Source organism: Emys orbicularis, chromosome 11, assembly GCF_028017835.1.
Source record: "Emys orbicularis isolate rEmyOrb1 chromosome 11, rEmyOrb1.hap1, whole genome shotgun sequence".
NCBI classification, from domain to species: Eukaryota; Metazoa; Chordata; order Testudines; family Emydidae; genus Emys; species Emys orbicularis.
In genome coordinates, this window is record NC_088693.1 from 31,876,508 (window position 1) to 31,895,956 (window position 19,449).

General features: G+C 49.2%; 1 protein-coding gene across 1 annotated transcript in view; it reads right to left on the reverse strand.

Moving 5' to 3' along the window:
- BAZ2B (bromodomain adjacent to zinc finger domain 2B) overlaps window positions 1–19,449 on the reverse strand; it is a 278,152-nt gene that overhangs the window by 13,073 nt on the left and 245,630 nt on the right. The window contains exons 32-35 of the mRNA XM_065413148.1: window positions 15,021–15,181; window positions 12,925–13,235; window positions 12,406–12,541; window positions 7,613–7,759 (exon numbers count right to left, since the gene is read on the reverse strand). Of these exons, the coding sequence (XP_065269220.1) occupies window positions 7,613–7,759; window positions 12,406–12,541; window positions 12,925–13,235; window positions 15,021–15,181 (755 nt within the window). The remainder of the gene's footprint in view (window positions 1–7,612; window positions 7,760–12,405; window positions 12,542–12,924; window positions 13,236–15,020; window positions 15,182–19,449) is intronic.

Here is a 19,449-nt window from a genome sequence, read left to right on the forward strand (position 1 = left end):
TGCCTGAGTAAGCCCTGTTTGAACTTGGTCAAACTGATACCCCTTAAACACTTACTTTATCTGGAATTAATCTACAGAGGTATCAAGTCAATGTCAACATTTGCCATTAGTTGCCACACAGAAGTATTCTAGATAAAAGTGTTTCCCTATGCTTACAATACAAAATAAATGTGGTATTACCATTACAAATGGCGACGTTAAGTTTGTAAATGTATTGCAGGCATGCATCTTTATAAAACTTGTTGGCTGAATATTCATAATAAAGCAGATGTTTTATAACAAAACACGCAATTAGCTGAAAGTTGCCCAGTTTTGGTTTTTGTTACATAAAGTTTATTTATGAAGTTTTCAGCAAATCTGTGTTGACCTTTAAACTAGATTGCCTGGATTGATTTACAGTTTAAGGTAGACATGATAAATTTGGTGGGTTTACAGAATTTTAGACCCAAATCCAGCAAATCTGGGAGTCTTTTCTGAGTTTCACCTTTAGTTTCTGGCTTCCTTTATACCCAAATGTTTCAGTAATTTGGGAAGGAGGAAGGAAACCTATGATAAAAGATACAGGATGCTTTATACAGCATAACACTGTCTAAAGCAAAGTACCACTTAAGGGACACTATTAAAAGGAAAAGACAGTTACCTTTTTGTAACTGGTGTTCTTTGAGATGTGTTGCTCATGTCTATTTCACAATAGGTGTGCGTGCTCGCCACGTGCACCGGTGCCAGAAGTTTTTCCCCTAGCAGTACCCATGGGGGGGAGCGCCCCCTGGGACACCTGGAGTGGCGCCTGCCTGGCGCGGTATAAGGGGAGCTGCGCGCTCCCCCGACCCTCAGTTCCTTCTTGCCAGACAACTCCGGCAGACGGGAAGGACGACGGGATGTGGAATAGACATGATCAACACATCTCAAAGAACACCAGTTACGAAAAGGTAACTGTCTTTTCTTCTTCAAGTGATTGCTCATGTGTATTCCACAATAGGTGATTCCAAGCTATACCTTCTGGAGGTGGGTAGGAGTTCACAAGTTCTCGGGACGGAGTACCGCCCTGCCGAACCCGGCATCATTCCTGGTTTGGGAGACTATCACATAGTGCGATGCTGTAGATTGAAGACCACGTGGCGGCCCTACAAATGTCCACGAAGGCAGCCGAGGAGGCCTGCGCCCGAGTCGAGTGTGCTCTCACAATGGGCGACGGGGGGACATCCGCCAGCTCATAACAGGAGCTGATGCACCAAGTGATCCAGTTGGAAAGCCACTGGGTGGAAATCGGCTGGCCTCTTGCACACTCAGCTGAGGCAATGAACAGTTGCAAGGACTTTCTCAACGGCTTGGTCCACTCGAGGTAGAAAGCCAGAGCCCGCCTCACATCGAGCGTGTGGAGGCAGCACTCCTCACTAGTCGCGTGAGGCTTGGGGCAGAGGACTGGTAGAAAAATGTCCTGACCCATGTGGTAGGCAGAAACCACCTCCGGGAGGAACGCAGGGTGCGGGCAGAGCTGGACCTCGTCCTTATGAAAGACCGTATACAGAGGCTCAGAGGTCAGGTCCCTGAGCTCCAAGACCTGCCTGGCCGACGTGATAGCAACCAGGAAGGCCACCTTCCACGAGAGGTGAGACCAGGAACGCGTGGCCAACGGTTCAAACGGGGGCCCCGTAACACAAGCCAGTACCAGATTCAGGTTCCATTGTGGGACCAGGGGCTTAGAATATGGATAAAGCCGGTCCAAACCCTTAAGGAACCGGCCGGTCCTAGCATGGGAGAACACAGTGTGTCCTTGCACCGGGGGATGGAAGGCCGATATGGCCACCAGGTGCACCCTGACTGACGAGGGTGCCAGGCCCTGGGCCCTCAGGTAGAGGAGGTAATCAAGGATAAGCTGGATTGGGGCGGCCGTTGGGGACACCCCTTGGTCTGCCGCCCACCTAGAAAACTGAGACCACTTCGCCATGTAGGAGCGGCGAGCGGAGGGTCGTCTACTTTCGAGGAGGACATGCTGAACTTGTTCTGAGCATGTCCTTTCCTCGCCACCTAGCCACTGAGCAGCCACGCTGTGAGGTGAAGAGCTGCCAGGCTGGGGTGGAGAAGTTGGCCCTGGTCCTGAGAGAGCAGGTCCGGGCGGAGCGGCAACGGCCACGGCGGAGCCACCAGGCCCGAGAGGGTCCTGTACCAGTGCTGCCTGGGCCACGCCAGGGCAATGAGGAGGACCTTGGCTTTGTCCGTCTTTTATTTTCTCCAGGACCCTGCCGATCAGAGGGAACAGGGGAAAGGCGTAGAGAAGCTGGCCTAACCAGGATAGGATAAAGGCATCGGAGATAGCGCTCTTCTCTAGGCCCCCCCTGGAGCAGAGCCGTCGGTTCTGCCGGGTCGCAAATAGGTCCACCTGGGAAATTCCCCACCTTCGGAAGAGCTCGTGGGCCACTTCCAGGTGTAGAGACCACTCATGCGGAGAGGAAAAGTCTCTGCTCAAGCGATCTGCCCTCACATTCCGGGCACCCGACAGGTGAAAGGCTTTTAGGTGGATGTCATGGGCTATACAGAAGTCCCACAGACGGAGGGCTTCGTGGCAGAGGGCAGAGGATAGGGCCCCGCCTTGCCTGTTGATATAGAACATTGAGGCCGTGTTGTCCGTGAGGACTCTGACTACTTTGCCCTTCAGGTGCAAGCGGAAGGCCATACAAGCCAGTCGCACCGCCCTGAGTTCCTTGATGTTTATATGAAGGGTCAGGTCTTGCACAGACCACAGGCCTTGGGTCTGAAAATTCCCCACATGAGCCCCCCAGCCCAGGTCTGATGCATCGGACACCAACTCCAACAATGGGGCCCTGTCCCTGAACGGGACCCCTTGGACCATGTTGCTTGGGGCGGACCACCACCGCAGGGAGCTGATTACCGAGTTTGGCACGGTGAGGACCTTGTCCATTCTGTCCGTGGCCTGGGAGAACTTTGAGGCCAGCCAGAGCTGGAGGGGTCTCATCCTGAGTCTTGTGCGGCGGACCACATACGTGCACGCCGACATGTGACCTAGCAGCTACAGGCAAGCCCTGACTGTCATCACCGGGAACCTTGCGACCGAGTCAATGAGCCCTTTCAGGCTCTCGAACCTGTCTGGGGGGAGAGAGGCCCTGGCCGACGTTGCGTCCAGGAGCGCCCCGAAAAATGATATGCGTTGGACCGGGATTAACTTGGACTTGGTGTTGCTTACCATCAGGCCCAGGACAGTGCATGGGGACAGGAAGAGTGCCACATGATCCCTCACCTGCAATCGGGAGGTCCTCTTGACCAGGCCAGTCATCCAGATAGGGGAATATCTGGACCCCCCGGCGCCTAAGGTAGGCCGCTACCACTGACATGCACTTTGTAAAGACCCTGGGGGCAGTGGACAGACCAAACGGGAGGACCGTGAATTGGTAGTGATTCTGTCCCACCACGAAACGGAGGAAGTGTCACTGCCCTTCGAATATGTGGATGTGAAAGTATGCGTCCTGTAGATCGAGGGCAGCGTACCAGTCCCCGGGATCCAGGGAGGAGATGATGGAGGCCAGGGAAACCATGCGGAACTCGAATTTCACTATGTACTGGTTCAGGCCTCGCAGGTCCATGATGGGCCTGAGCCCCCCTTTGGCCTTCGGGATAAGGAAATACCGGGAGTAATACTCCTTACCCAGGAACTCCTTGGGCACTGCCTCTATCGCTCCTAGTTCCAGGAGCTGCCCGATCTCCTGCACAAGCAGAGCCTCGTGTGATGGGTCCCCCGAGAGAGACGGGGGCGGGGGTAGGTTGGGCGGGGAGGAGGTAAACTCAAGGGTGTAACCTTGGGAGATGGTGTTGAGGACCCACCAGTCTGAGGTGAGCCGCGACCATTCTGTGAGGAAAGCACACAACCGATTGGAAAAAGGGAGCTTTATTGGGGGTGGATCCCTGCTGAGAACTGGCGGGGTACCCCCGAGCGTCCCATTAAAAACGCCTTTTACCCGCCTGCTTGCCCTTAGAGGACCCAGGCTGGGGGGGCAGGCCGAGACTGCCTTTGCTTTGTTTTCTGTAGTTCCACTGCTTCTTATGGGCGGCCTTGTACTTCAGGAGGGCGGCCTGGGCGGAAGCCTGCTGCGGCTTGAACTTGGGTTTTGCTGGAGCAGGGACATCGAGGCCCAAGGTCTGGAGGGTCGCGCGGGAGTCTTTCATGCTGTGCAGCCTTGTGTCTGTTTCCTCAGCAAACAGAGCCTTCCTGTCGAAAGGGAGATCCTGCACTGACGACTGCGCTTCGCTGGATAGCCCAGAGAGCAGGAGCCATGACGCCCGTCTCATGGACACCGCCGAGGCCATGGACCGTGCGGCCGTGTACGCTGCATCCGAAGCGGCCTGCAGGGACGCCCTAGCAGCCGCTGTCCCTTCCTCCACAAGCGCCTTAAACTCCTTTTTATCATGCTCCTGGAGGGAGTCCTTGAACTTGGGGAGGGATCCCTAGAGATTAAACTCGTAGCGACCCAGGAGAGCCTGATGGTTTGCTACTCTTAGCTGGAAGTTTGACGACGAATAAACTTTTCTCCTGAAAGCATCCAGCCTCCGAGAGTCTTTGTTCTTAGGGATCAGGGCTGGCTGCCCCTGCCACTCCCTGTGGTTGACCGACTCGACCACCAAGGAGTTGGGTGCCGGGTGGGTATACAAATACTCATGCCCCTTAGTGGGTACAAAGTACTTGCATTCCGCCTTCTTAGAGATGGGAGCCAACGAGGCTGGTGTTTGCCACAGGGCATTTGAAATTCTTGCCACCCCTTCATGGAGCGGCAAGGCCACCCTGCCCGGTGCCGTGGGGGACAGCATATTGAACAGGGAGTCCGAGGGCTGCTCCATCTCCTCTGCCTGGAGGTGAAGGCTCGCTGCCACCCTTTTTAAGAGGTCTTGGTGGGCCTGGTAGTCCTCCTGCGGGACGGAGAGGGGCGGGGCTGCAATCAGCTCCTCCGGACGGGATGAGGAGGCCGGTGCGGTGCTTTGGGTGTCGGCTGGCACCGGAGGATCCACCACCTGGTCGGACTCCGGGCACGGTGCTGAGGACATGGGTCCCACCAACTCCTTTCTTGCAGTCTAGGGATGGAGGCCGACGGTGTTTCCGACGCCCCGGCCACCGAGCGAGTCCCCACCGGGGGCTGCGCTGGAGGCCACGGTGCCCACTGGTACCACTGGACCAGCCACGACGCTCGGTGCCACTGCACTTGCTGGGGCACCGGTGGGGCCGGCTGTTTGGGCTCGCTAGCCTGGCCTGTAGACAGGCAGCTGTGAGCGCAGGCTGGGCTGGCGTACGACCCGCTGCTGCCTCTGGACCGGGAGTAGCGGCAGTGCCGGGATCTGCATCGGCCACAGGATTGCGATCTCGAGGCGGAAGAATAGCACCGACAGTAGTAGCTGCTCCACGAACGGCCTCGACGGGCGGATCCACGACGGCGAGACGTCGGCAATCGACGCCCGGGGCTACGGTGTCTTGGCGGAGACTTGGAGTGGGAGTCCGAGACGAGGTCCGTTGGCGACATCCGCCACGGTCCCGTCGATATTCGCTGTGCGAAGACAAGCAGTGCTGGGAGTCCCGGTCAGACGGCACCCATCCAGACAGTCTGGCCAGCGTCGAGGGCGATCCACATAGACTGAGCCCTGAACGGTCGCTGGGCGGTGAGCGGTGTCGGGAACATTCCCTCGACCAAGACCGGTACCGGGCTAGCGGCGATTGCGGCGATCCCAGCGGCGGCTTGCCCCTGGAGCATGGGGCCGACATCGGCGGAGCTCTGGGCACCGGCATGGACATGACGTCCCTGGCCACCTGGAGGGCTTCGGGCATAGATGGCATCCGGAGAGGCCTGCTCCGAAGGGGCCGGGCTACTCCACTCAACGTGAGTTGGAGGCCTAGGGCCCGGTGGGGATCGAGGGCTACACGACATGGGCCTAGCCTCTGTCCCAGCCTTCCCTCGGTGCCGTTGTGAAGAGGGAGTCTTTCCGGTCCTCTTGGTGTGCCCCGTGGAAGGGGAGCGGTGCCGACTGGTTGATGGTACCGGAGGGTCTCCGTGGACCGATGGCGCGGTGCCAGGTACTGGTTCGGAGCAGCGTGCCGGGGTTGGGGCCAGCGCCAACTCCATCAGGATGGCCCAGAGCCTAATGTCCCTTTCTTTTTTGGTCCGGGGCTTGAACGACTTGCAGATCTTGCACCTTTCTCTGATATGGGTTTCTCCCAAGCAGCACAGACAGTCCACTTGCGGGTCACTCCTTGGCTCAGAATGCCTACAAGAGCCGCACGACTTAAATCCCGGGGTGCGGGGCATGCCCAGGCCCGGGCTCACTAACTAACTAAACTAACTGAAATAGCTAACTGACTACAGGTACTAATGAATGAACAAACAGTTCTGGGGATAAGCTGCAGCAAAGCTGGAGCTGAGCAGTTCCGATGCACCTTCACTGGTGGCAAGAAGGAACTGAGGGTGGGGGGAGCGTGCAGCTCCCCTTATACCGCACCAGGCAGGCGCCACTCTAGGGATCGCGGGGGGCGTTCCCCCCCCCCACAGGTACTGCTAGGGGAAAAACTTCTGGCACCAGTGCACGTGGCGAGCACGCACACCTATTGTGGAATACACATGAGCAATCACTCAAAGAAGTAGTGGTGGATTCTCCATCTCTTTACCTCTTCAGTTCAAGACTGCATGCCTTTCTGGAAGATATGCTTTAGTCAAACAAATTTTTGGGCTGAATTCTGGGGGGAAGAGTGACATTTAATAGGCTGTGATATACAGGAGGTCAAACTAGCTGATCTAATGGTCCCTTCTGGTCTTATGCGCTATGAAACTATTACATTAAAAGAAACTAGGTTTTAAAAAATGAGTTAAAAGTATCTTCAGGTACTACAATTGTCCTGGAATTCCCCCCTTTTCCTGTATTGCCAATTTTTGTGGTTTTACGTTTCCATTTTCCTTTTTTTAAAAAGATAGGGTTTCTCTCCCTTATTGCTGTGTGAAACACCCATGGAAACTAAAACGCAAACTGACTGAATATAGTGAGAAAAAGAGCCAAACTGATTGTTAATAAAGTGTTATGAAATACACATACAGAGAAACATTACAGCAACCTTAGGTGTTACTCGTAACAACAGCAGGTAAAAGATTTGTCTGAGAGAAGTATAATCTTTGATTAACACTGTATGGGAATGATGGAAGTGACACACTAACAACATAAAACTACTAAATTTATTTTCATACTGCATATCTGAATGAAACATTTGTCTGTCAACAGTTATATCAACTTTGTTTTAAAGGTGAATGAAAAAACTTATTTTAAAATAGAGAAAAAGATGCTTAGGATATCAAATTTGTAGCAAATGCAAAATTACTGAGAAGTACAATTAAAAACAAAGTAGCTGAAAGTCATATCCTTTGCCAACACCTGTATTAAGACTCTATTCTTCTCTTGCAACACTTGATGGCATCCTTAACAGTTATCCAAGCCAGTATAAGGCATGCAGATTACTGCTCTACTTTAGATGTTTGTCAAGTTGTCAGCAATTGCTGACGAAGCACAGAACTCTGAACTCAGGTACTGGAGTGTCAAAAACATTTCAATTCATCTTTAAGGTTAATATTACCTTTGCTATGCAGGCAGGACAAAACCAGTCACCCTCTGGTATAGTAGTGATCTTGGGTCTATGGCAGTATGTATGACAGCCTTTGTCACAGCCATCACAAAGAAGCAGAAGTTCCTCATTATCTCCCTTTCGACATATCTGGCAGTACTACAATACATGAAAAATCGCTTTAATTCAACAAGCCTCCCTTAAAAAATGTTCCTGAAATGTAGTAATATATGCCATATATTCAGCACTGGAAGATATTTTCCATATTATCTTGCATACGTACAGTAGCCACAGCTATATATGTGTATACATCTATGTATTTCTATAATTCTCTCTCTCATGTATATGGACAACTACGTAACAGGTTGTGGTTGCACTGGGATATCTGCATGGCTCGTGTACAGTGTGAGGAATTAAGCCAAAGTGTGAAATGCTTACACACTTGAAAAACACATCTACATTTAACACTGATGTCAAAGCATACAAAGCAACGAATACCTTTTACATTTGATTAAATGCTGAAGTGAAGCAGAGGTATTGGATAACCACAAAAACCACTGATAGCACATATGCTATCTCAGGGACTCTCTCTCCGCTTATGCCCTATGGCGGAAGTCACAATCAATTAGAATGCTCTTGTTGTCTGTCCCCAGGATTGAAATCCTAGGGCTAGAAAGCAGGGCATCCTTAGATCCCTCTGTTCTGGAATCTACTCTCTTATAATCTGCCAATGCCAAGATTGGCAGCCTTTAAAATGCAGCAAGACACATCTATTTAGTCTCACTTCGGGTTTTTCATCTGGTTCAATAGCTGGTAGGGCATTCACTGTCTGGAGATAGGGCACAGCACTGATGGGAACTGATCTTCTGTGTGACTAGGCATTGGCTAATAATTGTCGATTTTTCATTGTGTAGGAAATTTAATCAATTTTAATTTTGCATAAAAATAAGTTCACATGTAACAAAAGACATGACCAAAATTATTAAATAAAATGCCATCATGAACATTATTACTATTATGCAAAAAGGAAGAGTGATGCAAAATCATAATGAAAATCATGTTTTCTTCCTCTGCAAATGCTATATGTTACCCTTTTCTGACTTTAGGTTGGCCTTATACTGGGCATATGGCTAGGCGTATGTAAGTAGAGCTTTATTTAAGAAGTGAATACATTTAAAAGTAGGTCAATAATATGACAATTATTTGATGGAGTGAGCTGGGTAGAAAAAGAATGGGACACCGCATCCCTCAGGTTTGTGGTGCAAAACAGTCTGAAATGTTTCTTTTGCATATGCTAATTGCAAGATCTAGTATGTTATATGGTTTATAGAACTATATAAAGTAATTACATTTTAAAATTAGTACAATATTTTAGGAAAATAATCAGAAAGGGCCTGATCCAAATCCTATGGAAATCAATGGGAAAAATGTAATAGGCTTCGGATAGCTCCTATTTTAACTTAATACTATCACTAAAATAATTCCAATTCATTATTAATTTCCCCACAGACTCCAGGAAATCATGATGCCTTTATATCTCTGGAGTTGTTTCTCATTACAACTTTTTTTTGTTTTGTTAAAGTCTTAGTAAGTTTCAAAAAGGCACACTAGCAACAACTGGATACAGAATTTACACTAAAGGTACAGCATTAATAATGGCATGTTTTACTGGTTGGTTAGTACAAGTCTAAGATGCATGTAGCTTTGTGCCTTCAGCTACACATGGTGTGGATAAATGGAAAAATAAAACACAACTAGACATTTGACTTACATTTTAAATATAGAAAATTTAGTATTTTTATTTTCTGTGGGAGGTACATTTCTTCTCTGAGTCTCCTGATGGGGAGTGGGTCTTTAAAGTGAGTGCAAGTGCCCTGCCAAGGTGACGGGAGGGACAACAGTCCATGGTCCTTGTACAGACCAGACCATGTAAATGACTCCTCGCTTTCTCAACTGGACCCAACCAGACATGTCCACACCAATACAAAGTAACCTGCAATTAAGGGATTCTGATTTCATGAACAATCATATTTGAACTCTTTCTAGACTGCTATAAAATTGAAGGTCATACTGTAGAGTGGTCAACCTGAAGAACTTGCCTATTTTGTATTGGCTAGATAGATACAATACCTCAGTATTTCCTATACGGCGGGGTGGCCAAACTGTGGCTTGTGAGTGGTATGTTAAAGTGTGGCTTCCGGAGCCCCCCACACTCCTCCCCCATTCTCCACCATCCAGACTTGGGGTGGAGGGAGTTCAGGACCTCTGCCTTGCAGCAAGGTGTTGAAATAGGGGCTTCTACCCAGCAGGGAGGTGGGTCTCAGGGCTTCAGCCCCGTGGAGCATGCCTGCTGGGGTTTGGGGCTTCAGAGGGGTGGGGCTGAAGCCCCAAGCCCTGGCAGGTGCCTCCCATGGGGCAGAAGCCCCGAGCCCCAGCAGGCACGCCTGGGCTCTTGAACTTCTGAAGATTGTTGTATGTTGCTCGGAAGGTCTAACGCTGCTATGGGGAATACTTGGGAAATAATGCAAATAATGAAGTAAGTATTTAGCTAAGCCAATACTGGCAAGTTCTTAAGTGTGACTACTGTATATTATTCAAATGTAATTTTTATTTAGACCTCTGACCTCAGTGTCATGGGGTATTAATATTCTTCACATACGTATTATACAGGCAAACAGACAATTTGTGTAGCTTTGCTGGAAATGTATTAAATTAAGTGCTGGAAGTCATGGCACATGTCAGTCAAAAGCCATTGCAAATGAAAAATCTAGGCATTGAAAAGGAGCTGCTTAATAGAGAGTTAAAATACTGCAAATGGAGAGCTGTTATAATAGGCCTATTTATTTTTTAAAATATTTTCTAAATTATTATTAAATATAATCCATTTTAAATTAAACAAGTTACAGTTTGATAACCTTTGGCTGGACTATGCAGACAGAGAAAATTCTGTGACTTCAGGATCAGAGCCAGATGTGTTAATAACTATTTTATAAATATTTACGAAGAAAAAGGCAATGGATCAACTGGAGACAAAGCCAATTGTTCGAGTGCCTGATATAGCCATTTGGACCTTTCTGAAGTCATCATACTTTTAAAGTAGGAAAAACTTCATTATGTAATATATACCATAACATATATTATATTTCATTTTATATTTTTACATTAATGTATATTTTAAATTAATTTGATATATTAATACTATTTTTACATTTTTATTTACATTTTTAGAAAACTATATATCATTTAAATTTATGTAAGCTGACAGTCCACAACTGAACTAGACAAGTGAGTTTTACATGCAATCATTTTAGAGCACAAACATATTTTTGATCAGACATCTATTTGTGGGGAAACGGGAGAAGAAATTACAGTAGCCAGCAGCATAGGAAATGGAACTCCTACTAACTTCAGCTGCTAGTTGCCACTTCCAAATTCATTAACACAGATACTGTTTTGGTGAATATAGGGGAAAGACTTTAAGATGAGTGTTTCAGACTATTCATTTGCCTTGTTTTCTCTAGTCCAAAGTCTGTAACTATAAAAATATGAGTGGAAAACATGAAAAAAGTGCAATTTAAAAAAGGAAGAGGAAATTCTGAATTTTAAAAATTGTCCTTATGCAATTAATTTTGGGGGGGAGAGGGGGGTAAAAGTAGTAACACCTTTCAGGACTGAGCCCTTCTACTAAATACCCAAATTTCCTTTGTAGTTCAATGCATAAACCCAATTCAGAAAAACTGAATTAAACTATACCTCACTCTCAAAGTCCCAAATTACACTTTAAGCCATTTCCGTGGTCTTTTGGCTACTCTCGTAGTATCTATAATTCTTTGAGAGGAGCATAAAACCTTATAATCATAATCTGTATCTGTAAATTATCCTTCAATTATCTATCTAGAAATACAAAGCATATCTAATGGTCAGAAGTGGGATATTACTTGTATTCTTGCTGGTTCAAAAATGACGGGAGGGGCTAATAACTAAAAAAAAAAATGCTTTCGACAGTGCCCACCATATTACACTGACAATATTGGAGCACAATATTGCTCATAAAATTAGCTCAAAATTGCTTTAACAACAGTTCAATAATTGGATGAAGATGTTTACAAGTTAATATTTCAACATTAAATACTTAACACTTAACTGTAAAAGTTCTTTCTTTGATGAATGTTATAGCAGTCTTAAAACTTAATTTTCAGAAATTTGAGGTTCAAACGTTCATGCAAATTTTTACACATGCATTTGCATGCCTTTTTTGTATGTGCAATTAACACAGCTCTACTTGTTAAATGGGCATGTGTATGAGGAGATGGACATTACAACCCACTTGCTTATATATTTGCCCCGTTTGCATGTTCAGTCGTGATAAGTGGGCATGCAAAGAAGCTACACACATTTTGGAGCATCTCAACTTTCTGAAAAATCAAGCCTTTAATTACAGTATGTGACAATCAGTCTTCATGAAGCTAACATCACGGATGAGTAATTTTCAGTAATATGGTGTCCTCCATCAAAGAGGCACAGAAATGCCTATTTTATACCTACATGTTAATTTCAAAGAGTAATTGACGCCTTAAAAATAAAGCAACCAGTGGAAGAGCTTTCCATTATAGGAAGTTTCACAATGCTGAACTTGGCAAAAGTGAAATCTGTACAATTTATGCTCATAAGAGCACTATGTACAGTTTAACTGTAGTAAGTTTTAGAAGTGGTAAGAGATACATTATTAATCACAGTATCTTAAAGTGGGGAAATAGGATACAGGAAAGTTTAGTTACAGTATTTCTTAAATGAAAAACACTTACAACTTTCATAATAGATTTTTCCCATGCTATTGATTTCTGTAACTGCTGAATGCACAGCGCTACCTGTGCAGCACTGCGAGCTTCTGACAATGCCCTTCTCCATACCCTTAGCCCTGGAGCAATATCCTCTTCAATTCTGCATTGAAATACAGAGAAATTAAGTAGGTCACATCCATGTTTGCTGATCTGTGAACGTGGAACAATCATTATCACATTGAAAGCCAAGCAATGACGAAACGTACACAGCCAATAAGTATAAGGTTTAAGCAACTAAATTTGATGTAGTGCACAGACTGTGGCTACGTGCCTCAAAGCTTAGTCACAACCAGTTAAATGTAAGATAACTTTGCAGGATTATCAACATACATAACAAAAAATATTTACAAAGCACCATGCAGAATAACATGATCCATATGGATCACAGACATACAAGAAGATACATAGATAACAGGCAATAGAAAATAGGCTCCAATTAGCAAAGAAGCACAATAATTTTTCAAGTTAATCTCAATAACCTACCCGTCACCATCACCACTAATGGATGGTGCAGGAGCAGGGACAGTAACTGTGCCCACATTATCCAGTTTGATCTGAATGGTGGTACTTAAGGGGCTCTTCAGATACCTTCGCTCTATGTTCCGCTCCAAGTCAGCAAGCCTGGTTACAGCTATATCTAGAGGGTTGTCACTCTTCCGCTCTAGAGCACTGGTATTGCCTTCTTCTCCTCCAGCACATTCTCCATCATGCTTCTTATACAATTTAGTAAATGACTTATGTTCATAATATACCAGGTCTTCCCTCTCCGATGCAGGCTCGGGACACATCCAGCCCTATATTTAGTAGAGAGGTTTACACACATTGTTTGGTGCTGTAACTGGATAAGTGTGGGAATAATGCAGAGGTCAGCAAACTATGGCCCACGGGCCACATCTGGCCCACAGGACCCTCCTGCCCGGCCCCTGAGCTCCTGGCCCGGGAGGCTAGCCCCCAGCCCCTCCCCTGCTGTTCCCCCTCCCCCGCAGCCTCAGCTCGCCCCGCCGCTGGCGCAATGCTCTGGGCGGTGGGCTGCGGGCTCCTGGGACAGCGCCACTGCAGAGCCCGGCCTGATCCGGTGCTCTGTGCTGCGCGGCTGTAGCACCGCCAGCCACGGGTGCTCCAGGCAGCGCGGTAAGGGAGCAGGGGGGTTGGATAGAGGGCAGGGGAGTTCGGGGTGGTGGTCAGGAGTGTGGATGGGGTCGGGGCAGTCAGAGGGCATGGAACAGGGGGGTTGAATGGGGGCAGGGGTTCGGGGAGCAGTCAGGAAGGAGGGGGGGTTGGATGGGGCGGCAGGGGGCAGTCAGGGGTGGGGGTTCCAGGGTCGATCAGGGGACAGGGAGAAGGGGGGGGGGGTTGGATGGGGCAGGGGTCCCGAGGGGCCATCAGGGAACGGGGGGCTTGGATGGGACAGGAGCCCAGGGGTGGGCCATCAGGGGGTGAGAAGCGGGGGGGGGGGGAAGGAACCACACACCCCTCCCCTAATCGGCCCTCCATACCATTTCCAAAACCCGATGCAGCCCTCAGGCCAAAAAGTTTGCCCACCCCTGGAATAATGGAATTTTGTATTGTATTAACCTAAAAAAATCAGGTACTGTCTTCAGCAAATGTCAGTAGTTAATCATCAGCTTTTTACCCCGTCTTTCCCAAACTACTCAGATAATTAAAATTATGAATCCCAAAATATAAGCATAATCAAACCATTAGCAGAGTGGTCTCTCAGCAATAGCATTCTCTCTCAGAGCCCTCTGGAAGCATCAAGTTCCATTAGTCTCTGATGGCAGACCACCACAACAGATTTCTGATGCTGACAGGAAGGACCCTGCCTGGTCCCAGACCTCAAACCACAGGAGACAATGTGCAACCCATGACATGGAAATAACATCCAACTCTCAACTCTACTCCAGCCCAAACATCAGATCCAGATTGCAGCCAGACAGATGAGCTGGGCCTACAATCATCTTGCATAACGCCATGATTGTAATAGTGACCAGAAAGTCCTGAGCTTCTTTAGACTCACAATCCACGTGGTATGTAGTTCCTCATACGCATGGGATGTATTCCATTATTCCACCAAAACAAAGAAGTTGAAATGGTCTTTTATTTATTTTAAAGAACAACAACAAACCACACACGGACATACAATGGCGGCACAAAGTGCTACAGCTAAATGGCTAGGCTAGCCCATACCTATCAAATCTTTGCAGTTAAAAACAGGTCATCACCCAAAATGGCATTATTCCCACTACAATGAAAGGCACAGGGCTCTGTGTGCTATAAGGGAATATTCTGGGGGCTGCCACTCTGACGATCGTTATCCAAAGATTTAACTGTAATAAAAATAATACTATAATCTACTTTTCCTTTTATGTTTGAAATAGGAAGAGAAAGGGAGAAAATATTCCAGCTTCTCTGATACAAATATAGTGAAATTATATTGGATTTGTTCCATTTGTGGACTATAAAATTAATGAGAAGGCAGTTATCCCTAACAGCAAAACAACTGCAAATACTGGTTTTCAATTCTTATTACTTTAATAACAACATTTTTGAAGAGGGATTTTACTGAAAGGCAGTTTTACCTTAACTTGCAAACTAGCTGATACAACTCTCCGTTCTAGGTCTTCCACCTGGTGAAGAATAGCCAGATCCATCTCCATTGCTTGCTCTTCTACTGACCAGTTCTCCACAATGTCTCGAGTTACCTGGTTTTCCTCGTTTTCATTTATTTCAATAATTGCAACTGTATTTGGGAGTCAAAATTGTATTATTTTATTTTAATTAACATTGTAACTGATTTTTGCAAACTCAAACCTGTTACTTAAAAAAGTGTTTAATGGTCGTTATATGAACTTACTCTTAATATATCGAATGTGAATGCTTAATTTTGTATTGATCTTGTCACATATGCTTAAAGAACTGCAATATCTAGGGTGAGGGCACATTGAGTAGGCACTGCAGTATGTAGTACTGTGAAGGTCCCGGGCAGGCTGAAAAGATTGGCATAACTCAGTCAGGTCCCCAGGGCAAGGGTGACCAGATAGCAACTGTGATAAAATGGGACAGGGGGTGGGGAGTAATATGCTCCTATATAAGAAAAGCTCCCAAAGAACAGGACTGTCCCTATAAAAACGGGACATCTGGTCAACCTACCCAGGGCTATCTGTATTACGATGGAGCTCTCCAGAGCTACCCAGTATCAAGAGGCTACAAAGGTGTTTTAAAGACACTTTAGACCCCCTCCTCTCTGGCTGCAAGTTCTGTGTTGAAGCCAATATCCTTTTCTCATTAAAAGAAACATACTTAGTTAAGTGAACTAATTATTAGATATTGGCCTGAACCAAAAGCTCACATCTGGACAAGCCGAGCATTTGAGAAAGGACAGTTACCTGTTCCGTAACTGGCGTTCTTCGAGATGTTTTGCTCAGGTGCATTCCACAGTAGGTGTGCATGCTCGCCACGTGCACCAGTGCCAGAAGTTTTTCCCTTAGCAGTACCCGTAGCGGGGAGCACCGCTGCAACCCCTGGAGTGGCGCCTCTATATCGTGCTATAAAGGGGGCTGCGCGCTCCCCCCACCCTCAGTTCCTTCTTGCCAGACAACTCCGACAGAGGGGAAGGAGGGCGGGATGTGGAATACACCTGAGCAACACATCTCGAAGAACGCCAGTTACAGAACAGGTAACTGTCCTTTCTTCTTCGAGTGATTGCTCATGTGTATTCCACAGTAGGTGACTCCAAGCTATACCTGATGGAGGTGGGTAGGAGTTTAAGGGTTACCCGGGCGGAGCACCGCCCTACCAAACCCGGCGTCCTCCCGCGTTTGGGAGACGATCGCGTAGTGCGATGAAAAGGTGTGGACAGAGGACCATGTAGCAGCCCTGCAGATGTCCTGAATGGGGACATGAGCCACGTAGGCAGCCGACGAGGCCTGAGCTCTCGTCGAATGAGCCTTCACTACAAGAGGCGGGGGAACCCCTGCCAGGTCGTAACACGGGTGTATGCACGAGGTGATCCAGCGGGAGATCCGCTGGGTGGAAACCGGCTGCCCCCTCATGCGCTCGGCCGATGCAATGAAAAGCTGAGGGGATTTCTGGAATGGCCTGGTTCTGTCTAGGTAAAAGGCCAGCGCTCTATGCACATCTAGCATGTGCAGGCGTTGTTCCTCATTGGAGGAATGGGGCTTAGGACAGAGGACTGGGAGGAAAATGTCCTGATCAATGTGAAAAGCCGAGAGTACCTTCGGCAGAAAAGCCGGGTGCAGACGGAGCTGGACCGTATCCCTATGGAAGACCGTATATGGGGGTTCAGAGATCAGGGCCCTAAGCTCCGAGACCCGGCGGGCTGAGGTGATAGCCACCAGGAACGCCACTTTCCATGATAAGTGGGACCAGGAACACATGGCCAAGGGCTCAAAGGGGGGGCCCGTGAGGCGGGAGAGCACTAGATTCAGGTCCTAGAGTGGGACCGGGGGTCTGGCGTAAGGGAATGCCCGATCCAGCCCTTTTAAAAACCGGGATGTCATGTGGTGGGAAAACACCGAGTGACCATGCACCGGGGGGGTGGAAAGCCGAAATGGCTGCAAGGTGTACCCTGACCAAGGACGGCGCCAGCCCTTGGGTCCTAAGGGACAGGAGGTAATCGAGGATGAGCTGGATAGATGCAGAGGAGGGGGAGGAGCCCCTCTCCCTCGCCCACGTGGAGAATTGATACCATTTGGCCAGGTAGGTTCGTCGTGTGGACGGTTTCCTGCTCTCAAGCAGAACCTGTCTAACATCCTCAGAACACCTCCCCTCCTCCTTGTTTAACCATGGAGCAGCCACGCTGTCAAGTGAAGCGCGGCCAGACTGGGGTGGAGGAGACATCCTCCCTCCTGATAGAGGAGATCCGGTCGAAGCGGCAGCCTGCGCGGGAGTACAGTTGCAGGAGGGTCCCGTACCAATGTTGACAGGCCCAATCCGGGGCTATCGATAATCCGCGCTCTGTCTGCCTTCACCTTCTGTAGGACCTTGCCTATCAGGGGGAAGGGCGGGAAGGCGTAGAACAGGTGGCCCGACCATGGAATTAGGAACGCGTCCGATATCGCCCCTTCGCCCTCTCCTGCCCTGGAGCAGAACAGAGGCAGAGGCAATTCTGGACAGTGGCGAAAAGATCTACCTGGGGAGTGCCCCACTCCAGGAAGAGCCTCTTGGCCACCTCCCTGTGTAGAGACCACTCGTGCAGTTGGGAGAAAACCCTGCTTAAGCGATCCGCGAGCGTATTGCGCTTGCCAGGCAGGTGCAAAGCCCTCAAAAGGATATTGTGAGCTATACAGAACTCCCAGAGGTGCTGGGCTTCCTGGCACATGGCCACGGAACGCGTGCCCCCTTGCCTGTTGATATACTACATCGCGGTCGTATTGTCCGTGAGGACTCTGACCACCGTTCCCCCTAGGTGCCGGCAGAAAGCCACGCACGCCAGGCGTACCGCCCTGAGCTCCTTGACATTTATGTGCAGGGACAATTCCGGGGGCGACCATCTGCCCTGGGTTTTGAAGCTCCCCCACATGGGCTACCCAGCCCAGGTCCGAGGCGTCCGACACCAGATCTAGTGAGGGAGGGGTCTCCCGGAAGGGGATACTGTGAAGCATGTTGCTCGGGAGGGACCACCATTGCAGGTCGGCCACTACATTGGGTGGTAACGTGACGACCTTGTCCAGGCCGTCCCTGGCCTGGGAGTACTGGGAGGCCAGCCAGAGTTGGAGGGGCCTCATCCTGAGCCTGGCATGTCGCACCACTGAGGTGCCCCAGCCACTAGGATCTGAAGGCACACCCGTGCCGTCGTCACCGGGAAGGCCGTGACCGAGGCGATAAGACCTTTGAGGGTCTCGAACCTGTCCCGGGGGAGGGAGGCCGTGACCCCCACCAAGTCTAACAGCGCCCCTATAAAGTGTATGTGCTGAACCGGGACTAACGTGGACTTGTCCTCGTTTACCACTAGGCCTAGACTCGTGCAGGTATCGAGCAGGAATTTCATCTGCGCCTGCACCTGGGACCGAGACCTGCTCTTGAGCAGCCTATCGTCCAAGTAGGGGAAGATCTGCAACCCGTTCCTCCTGAGGTGGGCTGCCACTACCGCCATGCATTTGGTAAAAACCCTGGGGGCCGTGGAAAGGCCAAAGGGAAGGACCGTAAACTAATAGTGGTCTCTCCCTACCAAGAAGCGGAGGAAGCACCTGTGGCCCTCGAAAATATGGATATGGAAGTACGCATCCTGGAGGTCCAAGGCTGCGAACCAATCCCCCGGGACTGGGGACGGAACAATAGAGGCCAGGGACACCATACGAAATTTGCAGCGGACCAGAAACTGGTTGAGATTCCGCAGGTCGAGGATGGGCCTGAGCCCGCCTTTCGCCTTCGGGATCAGGAAATACCGGGAGTAAAACCCTTTGCCCTGGAATTCGTGAAGTACCGTCTCCACCGCGCCCAGGGTGAGGAGGCGCGTCACCTCCTGATTTAGAAGGAGGACGTGCTCCGGGTCTACGGGGACATCGCGGGACGGAGGACGGTGGGGTGGGGGTGAATCGAACTGCAGAATGTACCCCTGGGAGATGGTACTGAGGACCCACCGGTCCGACGTTATACGGGACTATTGCACTCGGAAGGCAGATAAACGATTTTCAAAAACCAACTTTATTAACTGGGGGGCATCCCTGGCAACAGGCCCAGTGGCCCCCCGCAAAAAGTCAAAAACACCTCTTCCCCTGCCTCTTGCCCTTCGAGGGGCCGGGGCGTGGGGCCAAACGGGACTGGTGCTGTGACCTGCGCCTCTGCTCCCTAGGCCTCTTAGGCGGGGGCTCATATCTGCCCCTTACGGGGGGAGCCGAGGGCTGCGGCCTGGGTTTGTCTATGGCTGGCGGGACATACAGGCCGAGAGTCTGCAGGGTGGTGTGGGAGTCCTTCATCTCGTGCAGACGAGTGTCCGTTTGGTCCGCAATCAGGGCTTTTCCGTCAAAGGGCAGGTCCTGCATGAGG